This window comes from Triturus cristatus, chromosome 7, assembly GCF_964204655.1.
Source record: "Triturus cristatus chromosome 7, aTriCri1.1, whole genome shotgun sequence".
Classification (NCBI taxonomy): domain Eukaryota; kingdom Metazoa; phylum Chordata; class Amphibia; order Caudata; family Salamandridae; genus Triturus; species Triturus cristatus.
This window is the reverse complement of record NC_140590.1, coordinates 926,339,986-926,356,168: the sequence shown is the minus strand read 5'-3', so window position 1 is coordinate 926,356,168 and position 16,183 is coordinate 926,339,986. Positions and strand designations below refer to the sequence as shown.

General features: G+C 42.6%; 1 protein-coding gene across 1 annotated transcript in view; it reads right to left on the bottom strand.

The window, feature by feature from the left end:
- Nucleotides 1-16,183, bottom strand: part of GABRP (gamma-aminobutyric acid type A receptor subunit pi) — a 174,869-nt gene that overhangs the window by 26,983 nt on the left and 131,703 nt on the right. Inside the window, exons 5-7 of the mRNA XM_085614454.1 lie at nt 14,260-14,477; nt 11,545-11,627; nt 242-379 (exon numbers count right to left, since the gene is read on the bottom strand). Coding sequence (XP_085470580.1) covers nt 242-379; nt 11,545-11,627; nt 14,260-14,477 — 439 coding nt within the window. The remainder of the gene's footprint in view (nt 1-241; nt 380-11,544; nt 11,628-14,259; nt 14,478-16,183) is intronic.

Below are 16,183 nucleotides of genomic sequence, written 5' to 3'. Positions count from 1 at the left end.
CAAGCAACAGTAAGTAAAACAACAATCCTTAAGACAAGAGCAAGGGAAACTAAACAGGCATTATGGAATTGTAATCTTGCACCATGAATGATGGGTCGCTCACAGGGTCGCTCACCAGGTGTCAACCGCTATCGGTAAAAGAGGGAAAGGCATAATGGTGCAATCGTGAGTGTTGTAGGTCAGTCAGAATCAGAAGACATGGGTACTTGTAATGCTGCTATCTGTGTGTTTCGCAGTTTACCTGTTTCGTACTTCCCTGTTGTGACAAGAGTATAGTACCGTTCCACTGTGTACTGTGACAGACGTAGAGAATCCATGCCACGCACAGAGTCATTCCCTCTCAACCAGTTGTAAGCCAGGTCATCCATGGTGTAGCCCCCTAAGACAAAATCACAGGCATAAGTGGTAAGAAAAATGATTCTGAAGACATTTTCTGCATTTAAATGGATTCAGAAGTGACTTTTTACTTGGAGCTCATTGGTCTCAAAAGGTCATTGGCTAAAGGGATCGGGAATTATTCATTAGAGCTATTTGTTGCAAGAGTTAGACCATTAAAGTTGGTATCTCCTGTGATTAGAATCTGTATGTCACTAGTATCAATCCCAGCAAGGCCAACTCAACCTTCCATCCTTCGGAGGTTGGAACCCTGAGTGCCCCTCCATTGAATAAAGGTAACAGTATTCCGAAAGAGCAGAAGTGGTCTATGAACCGCTATATTAGAAACAAGTTTTCATTACTAACATGTGTATCCAGTCTTGAATTTATTCAATATGATGTTACCTAAGTAGATATGAACAGAAATGTGCTCGGCATGAGTTGTGCAAAGTATTATAAATAGCGGAAAATTGAAACATTTTCCAGCAGTTTAGAAAATGAGCCTTATCAATGTTGCTTCTGTAGTGCTAGAGGCACTCTTGTGGTCTGACATCATGTGATGACCTTTGACTACCATCATTTTAATTGACCTTCATGTGTTATTTTATCCTAGCCTGAATGTACGACTTCCTGTATATGCCTTGTTTCTCTTCTCATAGTTCGGAAGTGGGAGCTGTCACAGTAGAACAGCTTTGCTAAGAACAAAACGTGTGGGATGTGCATTTGCAAGCATAAGAGCAAGAGAGGTGTGGAATGTACTTTTTGGTCTCGAAGTGCAGTGTTATGAGCAGTGGTGTACAAAAGTGCACTGTGTTGTACATTGAGAGATGAAGTATGTGATGCTATAAGCAGACGTGCATTGTGTTGTACATTGGCAAGTATTATTAATTTCTTACTATTGGCTTTGACATGGTCTCATGTCATCCTGAATTCGGACTCTGCCTTGCTTGAGCTTTTCTGTGCGCACAGACAGGCTTGCAAGTTATTTGGGTTAATCACGTTCAAGGATTGTTTTGTGAGACATTGTTTAATGTACCCAGGAAGGTTTTCGTAAGCTTCGTCTAGATAAAGGCTGGAACATGTGAGAATGTAGAGGGAATGTGGAAACTCCTTCATGCCGTGGAATGCTTGCCTGGAAGCTGGCCAGTTCCAGTAGGTTGCCTTGGCGCAGAGGGGAAGACTCTTGAACCTTCTAGTGTGTTTTTGAGACTATGAATCTGAGGGTTGTTGACAGCCAGGGTGAGAGCTCACTTACGGAGTAGACGTACTGCCGTAAGATGGACCGAACCTGAGTTCCGGTCGAGAGTCCAAGCCCAGCTGTGAACGGGTCCCCCAGGTTGAGTTGGCAAGGATGTCGAGTGAACGATCAGGTGAGGCGATTTGTTTCTGACTATTGCCATTGTGATGTGTGGACAGTGGCTTTCATCATTTGCGGTGTTTTCTTTGTGATGTGTGGATGTGTCAGAGTGCACATCCAAAGTAATCATATGATGTATTTAGTGTATATATCTTTCTGAATATTTCTTGCAGGACGTCCAGTACTATTTGCTGCTGGTTTATTCATTAGTATTATTCATTTAACTGTTGCATTTACCAAGTGTGTTATTATTGCTTGCATATAAATATATATCTCTATATACATTTGAATGTGGTTCATTTGACATGTGGGAAAGCCTTTCTGTGAGAGAGCATTGCATAAATAAAAACCCAAGCCTTATTCTAAAAAGATAGTCTTTCCCTTTTGTAAACTAAACCCCTTTCTAGGTGTTGTTGTGTTTTACGTTTTTCTTTGCCGTGTTTGAGCCACCGTGTGGGAGATTCTGTATTATCTGAAAGGCGGAGCAATACAGCTTCCCAGTACAACCATAAAAGAATGTTGTTAGATTTGGGGGTCTCTAGTTGGCAGAGGTAGGTACCTTTGACCAAATAGGGACCCTTGCGTCTAGTCAGGGTAAGGGGCTAAACTCCTAAAATAACCCCTGATCACCTCCTTGGTAGCTTGGCATGAGCAGGCTGGCTTATCTCAGAGGCAGTGTGTAAAGCATTTGTGAACACATACAGTAATACAGTGACAACACTACAGATGGACACCACACAGGTTGTATTTTAAAAATAAGTATTTTTATATAGACCCTGCAGGTGCTTTTTTGAAAAGCCTGGATGACGTCATTGTCCCCCGTGCCCTCCGCTTTACAAATTGTCTTCTTGTGGGAGATTTTAATAACCATGTTGATTGCCCTGGGACTCCGGATGCCAGCGAACTAATGGATCTGCTTGATTTGGCGCAATTAACCCAGCGGTTGAAGTCTCCCTCTCATAAAGGGGGGCATACGATCGACTTGGTGTGTTCTAACTTTGCCTTGTCTATTGGGGACCCTATCCAGGTCACTTGGTCAGACCAGTTTTTGGTCCACTTTTCCTGGTCGATGGGGAGGTCTCCTATCCCCAGTGCTTCGACTCAAAGCAAACCTTTACCGAAGATTGAAATTCCGGCCCTCTCTACGGCCCTCTCACTCTCCCGTCTGTTGTTACCTCATGATTTGGAAGAGGCTGTAGACGGCTTTGCTACCTGGGTTAGCCAGATTGTCGACTCTGTTTCCCACCCTACTCCAAAAAGGCAGCTGCGATCTTTTCCATCTGAACCTTGGTATACCGGCGCTCTTAGAGAGCTTAAATTGGGCTGTAAGAAATTGGAACGTCATTGGCGCCTGGAGTACTCTTCATTAGTGAAAATTGACTTGCGTAAAGCACAAAGTGAATACTATGCAGCCATTAAACTGGCAAAGAGTAGTTTTTACGCAGAACGTATTGCCAAAGCTAAAAACAATGGTAGAGAGATCTTTTCCATTGTTAGAAGCTTTTTGACACGAGCAAGCGGGTTCACCTGCCTCATTACCATGGTGTGAGGAGCTAGCCTCCTTTTTCATTGAAAAGATACAATCCATCCAAGATAGTTTGGTGAAGAGTGTCCGGGGGCCAGGTGCCCCCTACCATCTTCCTCTCACCACATTGCTTCCTGTGCCACCTTCATTTATCGGTTTTTCTCCTATAGCTGGGTCAGATATACTGGCTATTCTTAAAACCCTTAAATCGGGCTCTCCGACGGACCCATGTCCCGCCAGGGTTCTGGCAGGAGTTGCTGAGGTCGTCTACCCAGGAGTAACATCGATCATTAACCTTTCTTTATGCACGACGAGGGTTCCTTTGCTCTGGAAGCAGGCAAAGCTGCTGCCACTTCTAAAGAAACCCTTGTTAGATCCGTTGCAATCTGCCAATTATCGCCCCATTTCTCTCCTTCCGGCACTGACTAAGGTCTGCGAAAAGGTGGTTTTTCGTCAGCTCGACACCTTTATTGAAACATCCGGTGCCCTTCATCCGGCCCAGTCAAGATTTAGGAAAATCTATAGCACCGAGACTGCACTAGTGGAAATGGCAGAGGCAATCAGGAAATGCCTGGACGCGGGCGGCAGGGCGGCCTTGATATTGCTTGACCTCTCTGCTGCCTTTGATACAGTACCCCACCAACTTCTTCTTACCCGTCTCTCACACATTGGCATTGCTGGTTCTGCCTTGGATTGGCTTAGATCTTTTCTGCAGGTCTGGTTACCACCTTTTTCTTCGACCGCCAGAAAAGTGTCTACGGGAGTCCCTCAGGGCTCTACCCTGAGCCCTTTGCTTTTCAACATCTATCTGACGCCCCTAATTTTTCTGGCAGTGGAGCTGGGGGCTAAAATAATTGCCGATGACACCCAGCTCATATTTACCTGGAAGGACTCTGACTTGTTTACATCTTTGGTTCAGAACTGTCTCTCATCTGTATTTCAGTGGCTTGCTTGTGCCCAACTGAAGTGCAATGAGGATAAGTCAGAGGTCCTTCTGTATGGCTCATTTCCACCTACCTTCAGAGAAATTATGTGGCCGCCAGACTTCCCTCGACCTAAGTCAGAGGGCGTTTCTGCTAAGAACTTGGGAATCTGGTTTGGCGAAGACCTTCAGTGTTCGGTGCAAATTAAGAAACTCACCGGAGTTTGCTTTGGCACTCTCAAGTCACTCAGAAGGTTCTTCCCCCTGCTTTGTAGGCCTGCCAAGGAAATGGTCACCCGTGCACTCATTCTTTCTCGCATCGACTATGCTAATGCGCTATACTGTGGCATCCCAGGATATTTGCTGAGAAAACTGCATACCATACAAAATGCCACGGCTAGACTTCTATTTAACATCTCTGGAAGATCTAGTGTGAGACAGCACTTACGAGACCTGAATTGGTTTCCGGTGGCCCAAAGAGTGCAATTCAAAGTTCTCACGGTGGCCTATAGAGCCCTGCATGGTTTGGGGCCTTTGTGCATTACGAAGCGGTTTGGCTTTCACGTCCCCAGCAGAGCTTTGCGCTCAGCCGCCCAACGTCGGATGATTATCCTTCGATTTCGCCAGTCACGGTTGGGAGGTCAGTCCGTCTTGGTTAAAGCAGCTATGGCTTGGAATTCTCTCCCACTGGAATTGCGACATATCGAGGATCTTAGACTCTTCAAGAAACAACTTAAAACTTTTCTCTTCAACTAGCTGATCTATATTCTCCACTGCATTGTGCTTTGATAACGGCTCGCGCCAGGACACTCTCGAGTATTTGAGCTCGCTATAAAACCCTCTATAACATAACATAACATAGACTTATCACAAGACCAAACGACAAAAATCCACAATTCTGTACTCAAAAATAGACTTTAAAATAGTAAAAAATAGCTCAGTTTTCTCAAGTTGTAAATGCAACACTTTACTCTCAAAGTACCTTGGGTGCATAACGCAATGCAAACAAAAGGGTCGCAGGGAAGGTGATGCGTCGGTTCCTTACACTCAGGGGAGTGGATGCATCAGTTCCTTACTGCTGCGCAGGGGAGTTGATGCTCGCTTCCTTACTGTGTGGGGAGGTGATGTGTTGGTTTCTTACTGCTCTCCGGTACGATGCGACAAAATGGCGCCTGGATGCGATATTCTTCTATGGTGCAATGCGACAAAATGGCGTCTTGATCACGATGCGAACACCTTGATGCAATGCGTGCACGCCCAACGGCCGTGCGGTGACTCGATGATCTTTGGAGCCGCGACTGGCCCTACAACAAGCTTCTCTGGTGATGCGACTGCGACCTCTGTGACGGCGACATGCGTCTCCGGGGATGCGGCGCGTTTCGGCAATGTGATGGCAACAGCGGCAGCAGCGGCTCACTTCCTTGGCGATGGACGGCAATTGCTGCGGTGGCGACACGCTTCTCATCGTTGAGTCACGCTTCCAGCTCCTAGCGACACGCAGTCTCTCAGAAGGCCCAGCACAACAGCAGGCACTTCAATTTCCAGCAAGGGAATTCAGGGGGGAGCTGGTTGGTGAAGTCTTGTATCCCTGAGACTTCAGGCAGGAGGCAAGCTCAAGTTCAAGCCCTTGGAGATCTTCTGCAAGTTGATGAAAAGCACACTCAGTCCTCTTCTCCTTTATTTGGCAATGAAGCAACCACTGCAGGCCAACCCCCAAACACACAGCACAGGGGTAGTCTCCTCCTTCAGCTTCCTGGTTCTTCTCCTCAGCAAAGGTTCGTCTTGATTCCTAGAAGTGATATAAAGGTCTGGGTCCCCCCTTTTATACACCAAAATCCTTTGTCTCTGAAGGCAGAGAGTGTCTGTACCAAGCCCAAACCAGTTCTGTGCAGTCTTGGAGCACTTTGTTCACAGGACTCCTTCTTTCCTTTGACAGTGTGGCCCAGGGTCATCAGACGCCCCACAGGAGGTGGAGCCAGCATTGTGGAAAGCAGGCACAGCCCTATTCAGGCCCAGGTGCTACTCCTCCCACCACTCCTCATGCAGATAGGTCTATTCAACCTTGTGCTGACTCACCCTGTCTCCTGGAGCCCCCCAGCCACTGTCACTCAGAAACCAGACATGGAATACACAACCTAGCAGAGGTTGGATAGTTAGGCAAGAAAATACCTTCTTTCTAAAAGTGGTATTTTCAAACACAGAATGTTAAAACCAACTTCACTAAAAGATGTATTTTATCATTCCGAGTTCAGGCATACTAAAGTCGAATTTCTACCTAGTTCCCTGAGTCAGTTAGGATTATAAGATGTTAAAATCAAACTGCCCATTCTGGCCTATGGGGAATGGGTAGCCTTGCAATAGTGTAAAAACGAAAATGGCTGTAATTCACTATCAGGACATGCCACACACATCAGGGCATGTCCTAACTTTTACATACAATGCACCCTGCCCTTGGGCCTACCTTAGGGGTGGCTAACATGTAGAAAAGGGAAGGTTTAGGGACTGGCAAGTGGGTGCACTTTCCAAGTCAACATGGCAGTACCAGACTGCACACAGGCTCTGCAATGGCAGGCCTGAGACACACTTTACAAGCTTCTCCGGTGGGTGGCACAATCAGTGCTGCAAGCCCACCAGCACATTTGATTTACAGGCCCTGGGCACATGCAGTGCACTGTACTAGGGTCTGACAAGTAAACCAAATAAGTCAATCATGGAGACACTAATCCATTACAACAATTTACAATAGTGAGCATATGCACTTTAGGCACTGATCAGCAGTGGTAAAGTGCCCAGAGTAATAAAACCACCAACAACAGGTCAGAAGAAATACAGGAGGAAGGAAAAAAGTTCAGGAATGACCCTGCAAAAAGGGCCAAGCCCAGCAAATGTTAATTACTCAATGCACGTTAAATCAACATGCAACATTGCCATTTTCACACATGGCACTCATATATGTTTATATATATTCCTTCACTCATCTGGCACCAAAGCTGTGGGATTTGCACCCACGCAAATCTATACTTCTGGATGCGGAAGCAATCCACCGGAAATTGATTAAAACATGGCTGTTTTACCAGTCAGTATGACATTGGTCTCCTATCACTCAATCAATCAATCAAGACATTTATAGAGCGCGTTACTCACCCGTGAGCGTCTCAAGGCGTTGGGGGGGGGAGAAGCCTTTGGGCAGCTATGCGCTCTATAAATCTCTTAGATAAATAAAAAATAAATAAATATATGAATATTTGCGTACTGGGTAATAAATGATCTCCACTATGTTATTACAAGGTTAAAATTATCTAAGCTAATAAGAGTGAAATATTGTATGCAGTGTTATTTACTCCAACACTTGAATGTATCTTTACCAGGAGAAGATGTAATACAATTGGTAATCAACGTCTACCACAAAACTTTTTCCTAGCAGGGAATCCGCAGGTGATTCCGCATACCATTACTCCGCAAGTCGGAACAACAACTTGCGGAGGGGGGGGGGGGAGGTGTTGGATTTAAATTCCAACACCTTCCCTAGTGTCCACACAGACTGGAGTTGGAATAGTAAATTATACTATTCCAACATCCAGCGCCCCCCCTCCGCAAGTCGTTGTTCCGACTTGCGGAGTAATGGTATGCGGAATCACAAAGCGGTCGTTGTAACGACCGCGTTGTGATTCCCTGCGGGGAAAAAGACTGCGGGATGACGAGATACATTCAATACAATTTACAGGCTGCCTTTTAACTTTTGTTAGGGCTTTAGCATAAAGGGCTGTAGCATGAATGGTGCTTGTTCAAGGCAGAATTCTAAAAAGAAGCATAAACTACTGCAGGAGACTACTTGACATTTACTAGTTTTGTCTCTAAGTTAGGTAGTTTTTATCTGTCCTGCAATGATTTATTGTTTTTGCCATCATTTCATACATACAGTAGCTTATGCCTATGGGACATGGATATACATTTTGAAACAGAACGCGTAACCAATCAGCAAAGTAGATAAGAACAATTGTACACTAATGATAAGCAGTAGTTTTTACAGAATGATTTAATCAAAGAAAAACACCCATGCCCTATTGTATATAGGGCACAATTACATTTGGTCCTGCTTTTAGAATCCCTTAAGTACCCTGGTATTTCAGATGCGGCCACAGATCTTTGGTAGCCCCATCTGTAATATGAATTGGCAAGTGCTAATTGTGCGTTGGCACAATCCCATGGGAGATGTCCTCATTTGTATGGGGGCATGGCTCTATACAAATTAGGGAATGCTTTGCCTTTATACAAGTGCCATTTTACAGACGCGGGCGCAGAGGATGGCAGAAGGTGCACCGACTGTGCATCACACAGAGATGGCACACAGTAAGTTCAGCTCTCAAGGGTGCACCTTGTGATGGGCACACAGGGGTTCCATGTACCCCTTGGCATCCCTCTACAGGTGGGTGTAGACAATCTTTGTCCCCCTTTAAAACAGAAGCTTGGTCTCTGCCTTCAGTACAATGCATATTGGTAGCTTTAATCATCTAATGCACCTTTCACTAATGCCTTGTGTTCCCACTGCAGGCACAGGTTTGCATCTGCCATAGGAAAAGTGAATTTGTAGTTATAGGATGAACTCTACTGGTCTGTAAGTGCCGACACCAGTTAAAGGTGCAGAGCAGCACAGACCTTCCCCAGGCTGAAAGTGAGAAAGGATAGACAATCGGAAAAAGCATGTGTTGATTTATTTAGAGCTGGGTTGTTGGAGGTAAGTGGTATGGCATGAGTCATTTTGCCAGATTTTTCCCTAACAGTCTAGTATTTGGGTTGATTATGATGAGACGAACAGCATATTCAGAAGCTATGCAATCTATCAGAAGTAGAAAGTCTAGGTGTTGGCCACTTGTACGCAGCATTCAATGCTTTAGAAATCTAGAAACGGTTTCATTTTCATTTGACAGCATATCTATTAATCGAGTGTGGCTTAACAGCTTGCAACCATTAAACCCAAAAAATTAATAAAGCTGTTGAACTTCGGACTCTCTGCAGGGACACCCCCAAACCTTTTGCTTTCACCCCTTCTGGTATCTGAACCCGTTTTTGTTGGCTTTTAGGATTCTGTGTATTTTACCACTGCTAACCAGTGCTAAAGTGATTTTGCTCTCACCTTCACACATGGTAAAATTGATTTACACCCAATTGCCCCATTTAATTTACTTGTAAGTCCCTGATAAAGTGGTACTACATGTACCCAGGGCCTGTAAAATAAATGTGACTAGTGGGACTGCAGCTCTTATTGTGCCGCCAACTTAAGTAGCCCTTCACAACATGTATCAGGACTGTCATTGCAGCCTGTGTGAAGCTTTAAACTGCCAATTCAACTTGGCAAAATAAACGTGTTGCTAGGCATAAACCTCCCTTTTCAATACATACAACTAGGATAGGCTCTAAACAGCCCATAGGGCACTGTGCATTGTATATAAAAGGTTGAACATGTGTCTTTAGGTTTTACATGTCCTGCTAGTGAAAAACACCTACATTTTTACTACTGTAAGGCCTACTTCTCCCTTTAGAATAATATTGGGTTACCATATTACATTTAATAAGAGCTAACATTTGATGGGAGCACGTAGAAATGTTCTGTTTGGAATCAAATTAAATGTAATTTAAAATCCTCTAATGGTAAAGTTGGATTGTAGATTACAATTTTGAAAATGTATTTAGAAAGTTGGCATTTTCTTGCTCTAAGCTTTCTTAGGCCTTCTAAGAGTTCCATGCACCTGTTAATTGCTTCTATATCAGGTAAGCATACTGGGCACAGACAGTGAAAAGAAGGAACTGGGTGTAGCTGGGAGAGGAAATCTTTCCAGAATGGGAGTGATGGAGCTGTTCCCTACCCTACTTACATTTCAAAGGAGCGGCCTCAGCGCACTCAAAAAAAACTTGACACCAGGCTTTTCTCACCCTAAACATCTTGGGACCTGGGCAGAGAGGAAGGACAATCCAGACCATCTGAGGTCGGGGGGGGGGGGGGGGGGGGGGGGTTGACAATCTCCAGAAATGTCATCCACTTCAAAGATTACACCAGGTATAAATTGTGGACACTCAGATCCACTCTTCAGTACGCTTTAGAGGACTGCCCTGCTGCTACCAGAAGACTGCCCAGCTGCTTGAGGCCTGCCTTGTTCTTCAGAGGACTATCCTGCTGCTTAAGGTCTGCTTTATTGCGTAAACCCAGGACTACCAGAGTGACACCATGGATCAGCTGGCTGGCCTCCTGGTCTGAGCTACAGGGACGCAGCACACTCCAGAGGCCTCCCTACAGCTGCCTAGTTGACCTGCTGCAACTGGCCACACCTGGACTTTCCTGGACCTGCAAATGGACCTGCCTGAGGCCTGCTGGCCTCTGCTGGAGTGAGTTCTTGATCCCAAAGGAGCCTCCCCAGATCCTGTGCCCTCAGCTGGCATCAGTTGAGCTTCTCTTGTGAAATCCTGAAGTTTTGAACTGTGTGTGCCAGACTTTGGAGGAGGTAATTTTTTCAGTGAGACTAACCTGGTCCCTGTATCCAGCCCATGTTCCACCGTGATTGGCCTGAACTTGTGTCTTTCCAGTGATCTAGCACAACAGATGACCATGAGTGGCGCTTTGTGCTTTTACGTGTCTTGTGCTTTTAAGCGCTATACTCACCTAAACTTTCATATTGCATATGTCCAGTTCTACTGATTGTATTGGATGTTTGTCATTCTGGTCTCAAATTAGTCATTTAATTTTGCTCTATTATAAACTGGTGTGGGATTTTTCTGGTGTTGTGTTTTCACTTTATTGCTGTTTGAGTTCTGCATAAATACTTTACAACTTGCCTCTAAATTAAACCTGACTGCTTTTGTGCCATGCTACCATAGGGTTAAGCACAGGTTAATTTAGTGACTTTTGTGATTCACCCTGACAAGGATTGTGGTTTCTGCTTGAGACAGGTTTTCATCCCTCAATCAAAAACCTAATTTCTTACAATAAGCAGTGTGTTGTTCTTTCAAAGCTGAAGCTCTGTATGGACATAGTAGAAAGATCGGTAGCCTGCTATAGGTGAGGTGCCTTATGTGATGCTTTGCATCTGTAAATAGATCACCTGATGCTTAGATTGCTTAAGTTCTACCAGCAATACAACATTTTCTTGTGGTAAAACCTCCTCACTGGGTTCAGGAACATAAAAACCTGTTTTTTTAGCTACCTTTTTTGACCACCTAGAGGAACAGGACAAAAAACACCCAAGGAAATTTCCTGGATAAGTCAGATTAGAAACAGTCAATAATTGCAAACGTTTTATGCTTTTGAGAGAGCAAATAGAAAACTTCCGAATGGTGAAATATTCTCACGTTTCTGTAGAATGTCATACTTACAGCTTTCCAACTGCAGTTTGCAGGTCTGTCTGTCCATAGGATATTTTGCCAGGTCCATGTTACAAGAAACAGTAGTTGTGATTCTTTGGAAGAGACAGAAATAGATCAGCGGAATTACCCAAAAAAATTAATTAATGAGAGAGACACCAGTTTTTCAATGAACAATCGTCAGTGAGCTGAAAAAATCATACATGGCCGAAGTCTTCTCAAATGTTGGTTTTCATTTTACTTTCTTCTGATGCTCTTTACATATTCACTGTGTTATCTTTAATAGGAACGAGCATATACACATCTTTTCATATCTGTATGTGTGTAATAAGCACTTGTTCTGCAAATACTCAATAAACAGATTTTTTTTAAAGTGGACACATTCCCATCGCGGCTGCGCAGAAAGGGCAGCTCCAGAGATCAATGCTACCCCCCGTCCCAATTCTCACGCCATCAGAACCTCTGTACCTCTGTTTTATTCTAGCTCAGTTTCTGACATCTTTATGGTTATCAGATCTACTGCTCCATGATCTCTTTGTGCACTGTGATTGCTGAATATCTTTTAGAGAGTATGCTTCGTTGATAGTCATGTTTAATGACACTACCAATGGGATCTGACCTTTTTCTCGACTTTCCAACAATAAGAACCCTAATCCCAGTGATTACATATTTACCCATCGCTTTTACATGTGCTGTAGTTATAGGTGCAACTCCTGTAAAGCATCAGCAGGGGTCACTAGTCACTAATCTGTGTCACTGGAGATATTTCTTGTCTTCTCTGTCTAACAATGAACCAGTGGTTCTCAAACTGTGTTCTTGGTGCACACCTGTTTGCGGCACCCCTGGCCATTTTTGATGGCACACGAGGGTGTCGCGGCGCAAAGTTTGGGAATCACTGATATAGCCTTATAGCCCGCCATAGTGGGCTATAACAGCTATTAAAGGCCCCCTTCAGCGTTAAAGGCCCAAGCCGAATGCGAAGGCCTTTAACAAAGCAGCAGGACTTTAATGCTGGTAAAGCCCAGTTACGGAGGGCTATTAGAACATTCTGCCACTAGAGGGCAGATTTCAGGCCCCTCAGGCTTACTGAGCCTGTAGGGACTGAAATCCCCTCAGGTTCCGTGAGGCAACAGCTATGAACGACAACATTGGAATATTGGAGCTCCGGGCTTCTACCGGCCATCAGAAGCCTGGAGACACTCCATTGTTTTCAAGGAATTCCCAATATTCCATTGTTCTAATAAAAGTTAGCAGCACAACTGTGAACTTTCTATATCTGATCAAAATTATTTTTAGGAGTAACAATTTAAAAAATGCTTGACCTCATTTAATGGAGTAAACAAAACACTCATCTGCGACGTGATGTCAAATACAGTGACAAGTACTTTAAAGGCATTTTCTTAAATCTTTAACTGTGAGAAAGCAACCTATATTTTGTCATTGTTTATACAGGAAGACCACAAGATTATTAGGTTTAGCTTACAAGATAGTGCATGTGGTGTCTGTTGAGAGGCATATTGTGGCTTACCAAGACCATAGAGAGGCTTAGAGCCTGCCTATTGCTTACCATTGGTTGTCTTCCATAGTCATTCTCATGTGCCCTTTCTAATTGGTGTCCCAGATTGTCAATCCTGTTATGTCCCTGACAAGGAGCACTTCCTCTTTATAATCTATTTGAAAGGCTGGCATCACTGCTTGCTTTTCAAGCATTACATTTTTTCTTTTGTGTTAAGCACTCAATTAAAGTGTGTATGTTTTTGGGCATTGCCAACATGCACATCTCTCCCTCTGTACTCCGTGTTGCTGTCCTTCTGCCGTATTACAAGATGTGCGGAATGCTATTGCAAAGACCGTGGCTGAACCACCAACACTGCCAGCACACCGCAGACTGCTGAGACCACGGTCAAGGAAAAGCAAATGCCACACGGCGGTAAAGGGTGTTTCACCGCGGTACGTATTAAGAGTTGGCTTTCCCACGAGCTGACCACGTTGTTGAGACTGCCAGCTTCAAGTCTGCAGAAACAAAGGATTCAGGGTGCGTACTCACCCCTTTCTTGTTCTTTCAGTCAGAGTTCGATGTGAATTCCTTTCTCCAGGTCCCCCTTAACAGCAGCATCTTCACCCCAAGGATTATGACCCTGTTTGTGGACTGTCCACATATGGGCAAGACTCTGGCAATGGGTAGGTCGTATTTTTCCACATGTATCATGCAGATGTGTGCATTCGACACATATGCAGTCGAAGTGCTCACAGAGGCATAGATACATATGGAAAAGTAATCACCACCGCTGCAAAATCTCCGTGGGCAATGCAGTAAACTCGTAATATGGCGGTTGGAAGACTGCTGGCGCTGCGGGATCCTGGTGGCCATGGCTGAGGTGTTAAGCCGGTCAGTCCGCCAAACTCTTGTTAAGGGTCCTTAGCTAGCATGGGTTTATGCAAAGTTTGGTGTTGCGAATGGAGGGACCGCAAAAGCAGACTGCAGGGTCTGTGTATGTGGGCTTGGAGGTTTACTATTGGTTTATTATTCAAATTGTAAATTGACAGAAGTCTTTTTGGTTAAGCAATGGGGCTCTAGGAAAAAATGCAAAAAGTTTGCAATTGGTTCATATTATCAATAGTGTTGAAACAAATACAGGGTGGAAGTTACATCTGTTTCACAACAGTAAGCCAGCTTTAACATGCCATTTATAAGCCTATTAATGCTGTCGCCATTGAAATTGTTACCTGATGGCATACAGAACAGTGCCATTTGCGAACAGCCTGATAAGACGATTTTCCACCGTGATGTCATGCAGGAAAGACTTCTTGGAGTCCACAATGTATGTGTCTGGCACCCACAGCAACTGAACCAACCGGGCATCCAAACTATAACTCTTGTTGCCTTCAAAAACCAGACGTTCATCTGTCCATCGCTGGCGTAGAAATATGGTAGCTGTGTAATCCTTTTCAAATGAGAGAGGTGTGCCATGTGAGACAAGAAAAGGCAATATTTAGTTAGCAGTTTCTATTGATGATGCCTTTAATACTACATTTTCTTAGAAATGCATTGTAGAGAATTCAGAATAAACAAAAATGTGAATGATCTAGACAATATAGAAAATAAGCAAAAAAAACACCAGTTCACACTGGATGTTTTTGTATAGGATAATTTAGCTTTCATTGACTCTAAAAGGTATATACTAGAAGCATGACCTTACATGCCCTCTGTGGCTGTGACACTAAAGTTCCATGTCCTGCCTCTTTATTCATTAGGAAATGGGTGTTAACAAAACAGTGATTGCTTTGTGATAATGACTATTAGAAATGCATCTCAGGTGTAGTCATATGCGATCTCCTGTCTAATCTGACAAATCCTGTAGCTGAGATGATTAATTCAGCCTCCAGATGTGGCTGCCTACCCAAGACCTTCAAGGTATTTATTTTGTACTTATACTTATAAATCGCTTAAAACTATTGTCTTAGGGTAATACCATCAGAGCTGGTTTTACATGGTGTTGAACTCGATTACTTGGTGAAAAACAGTAGGGTAGGGTTGGTCTGTGGAGGGGTCAAAATACAATTCTACTCCAAACTGAGCAAATTTAGGGTAAGTGCTATACTTTTGAGAGGTCAGAATAGTCCCACTCCAACCTAAGCAACAGTAAGAAAAGTGTTGGACTTTGGACGGATGATATTCTATCCAAACCAATGTGACCAGCAGTATTAAATGTTAGAAACTTTTTTTTTTATGTCAAATTTCTATAACAAATTCTAAATTATAAAAAATAGCCTACAAAAAATCCAACACTCTAAAGATGTAAAATATTAAAATCATGTCAAAGACAACATATTAATTACATTAGGAACTAATAATAATAATCATAACAGTAATAATAATAAAAATAATATCCACAATGATAATAGTAAATCATAATAATGGGTCATGAAAATAATACATTATTATTGTTATTATAGGTATTATTATGGCAAATTATTATTGATAATAATAATATGTGTACAAAATAAATATCAATGCACAAAATACTTTAAAAAAGGATAAATAAAAAATTTGAACTAAATATACAAAACAAAAAATATTAATTGAAGTTGAAAATGTTACTTAATTAAAATATCTATAAATTAAAAACTGTAACCAAATAAAAAGTATATACACTCAGTATAAAACATTAAAAGACATACTTCACAAAGTTGAGAAACAATTTACAATTAATAAATAATACATTAATTATAAAATGAATAAATATATATTTATCAACACTTCCAACCCTACTTCCCAACAATAACCACAACACCCGCAAAAAAATAATTGCTAATAAATATTAAACTTATAAAACATTAAAAGCAAAAACACAACATAAATAAAACATCAATTAACACAAATTAAAATACATGTTTTATAAGTTGTCAAAGCAAACAAATATTCACAAGAATTTCAATTCCACATAAACCTGTAAAAATATACCGATTTAATAGTCAAATAAATCAATTAAATTAAACGAAGCCATTATAATTTCAAATATACATATTTCCAGTCTTGCTCCCCTACAAATCAAACAAAAAGTAAAATATATATATATTTTTCAAAAATTGTTTAATTGATTTTAAACTAATGAAACATAACAAATGTATAACTTACGCAATTACATTT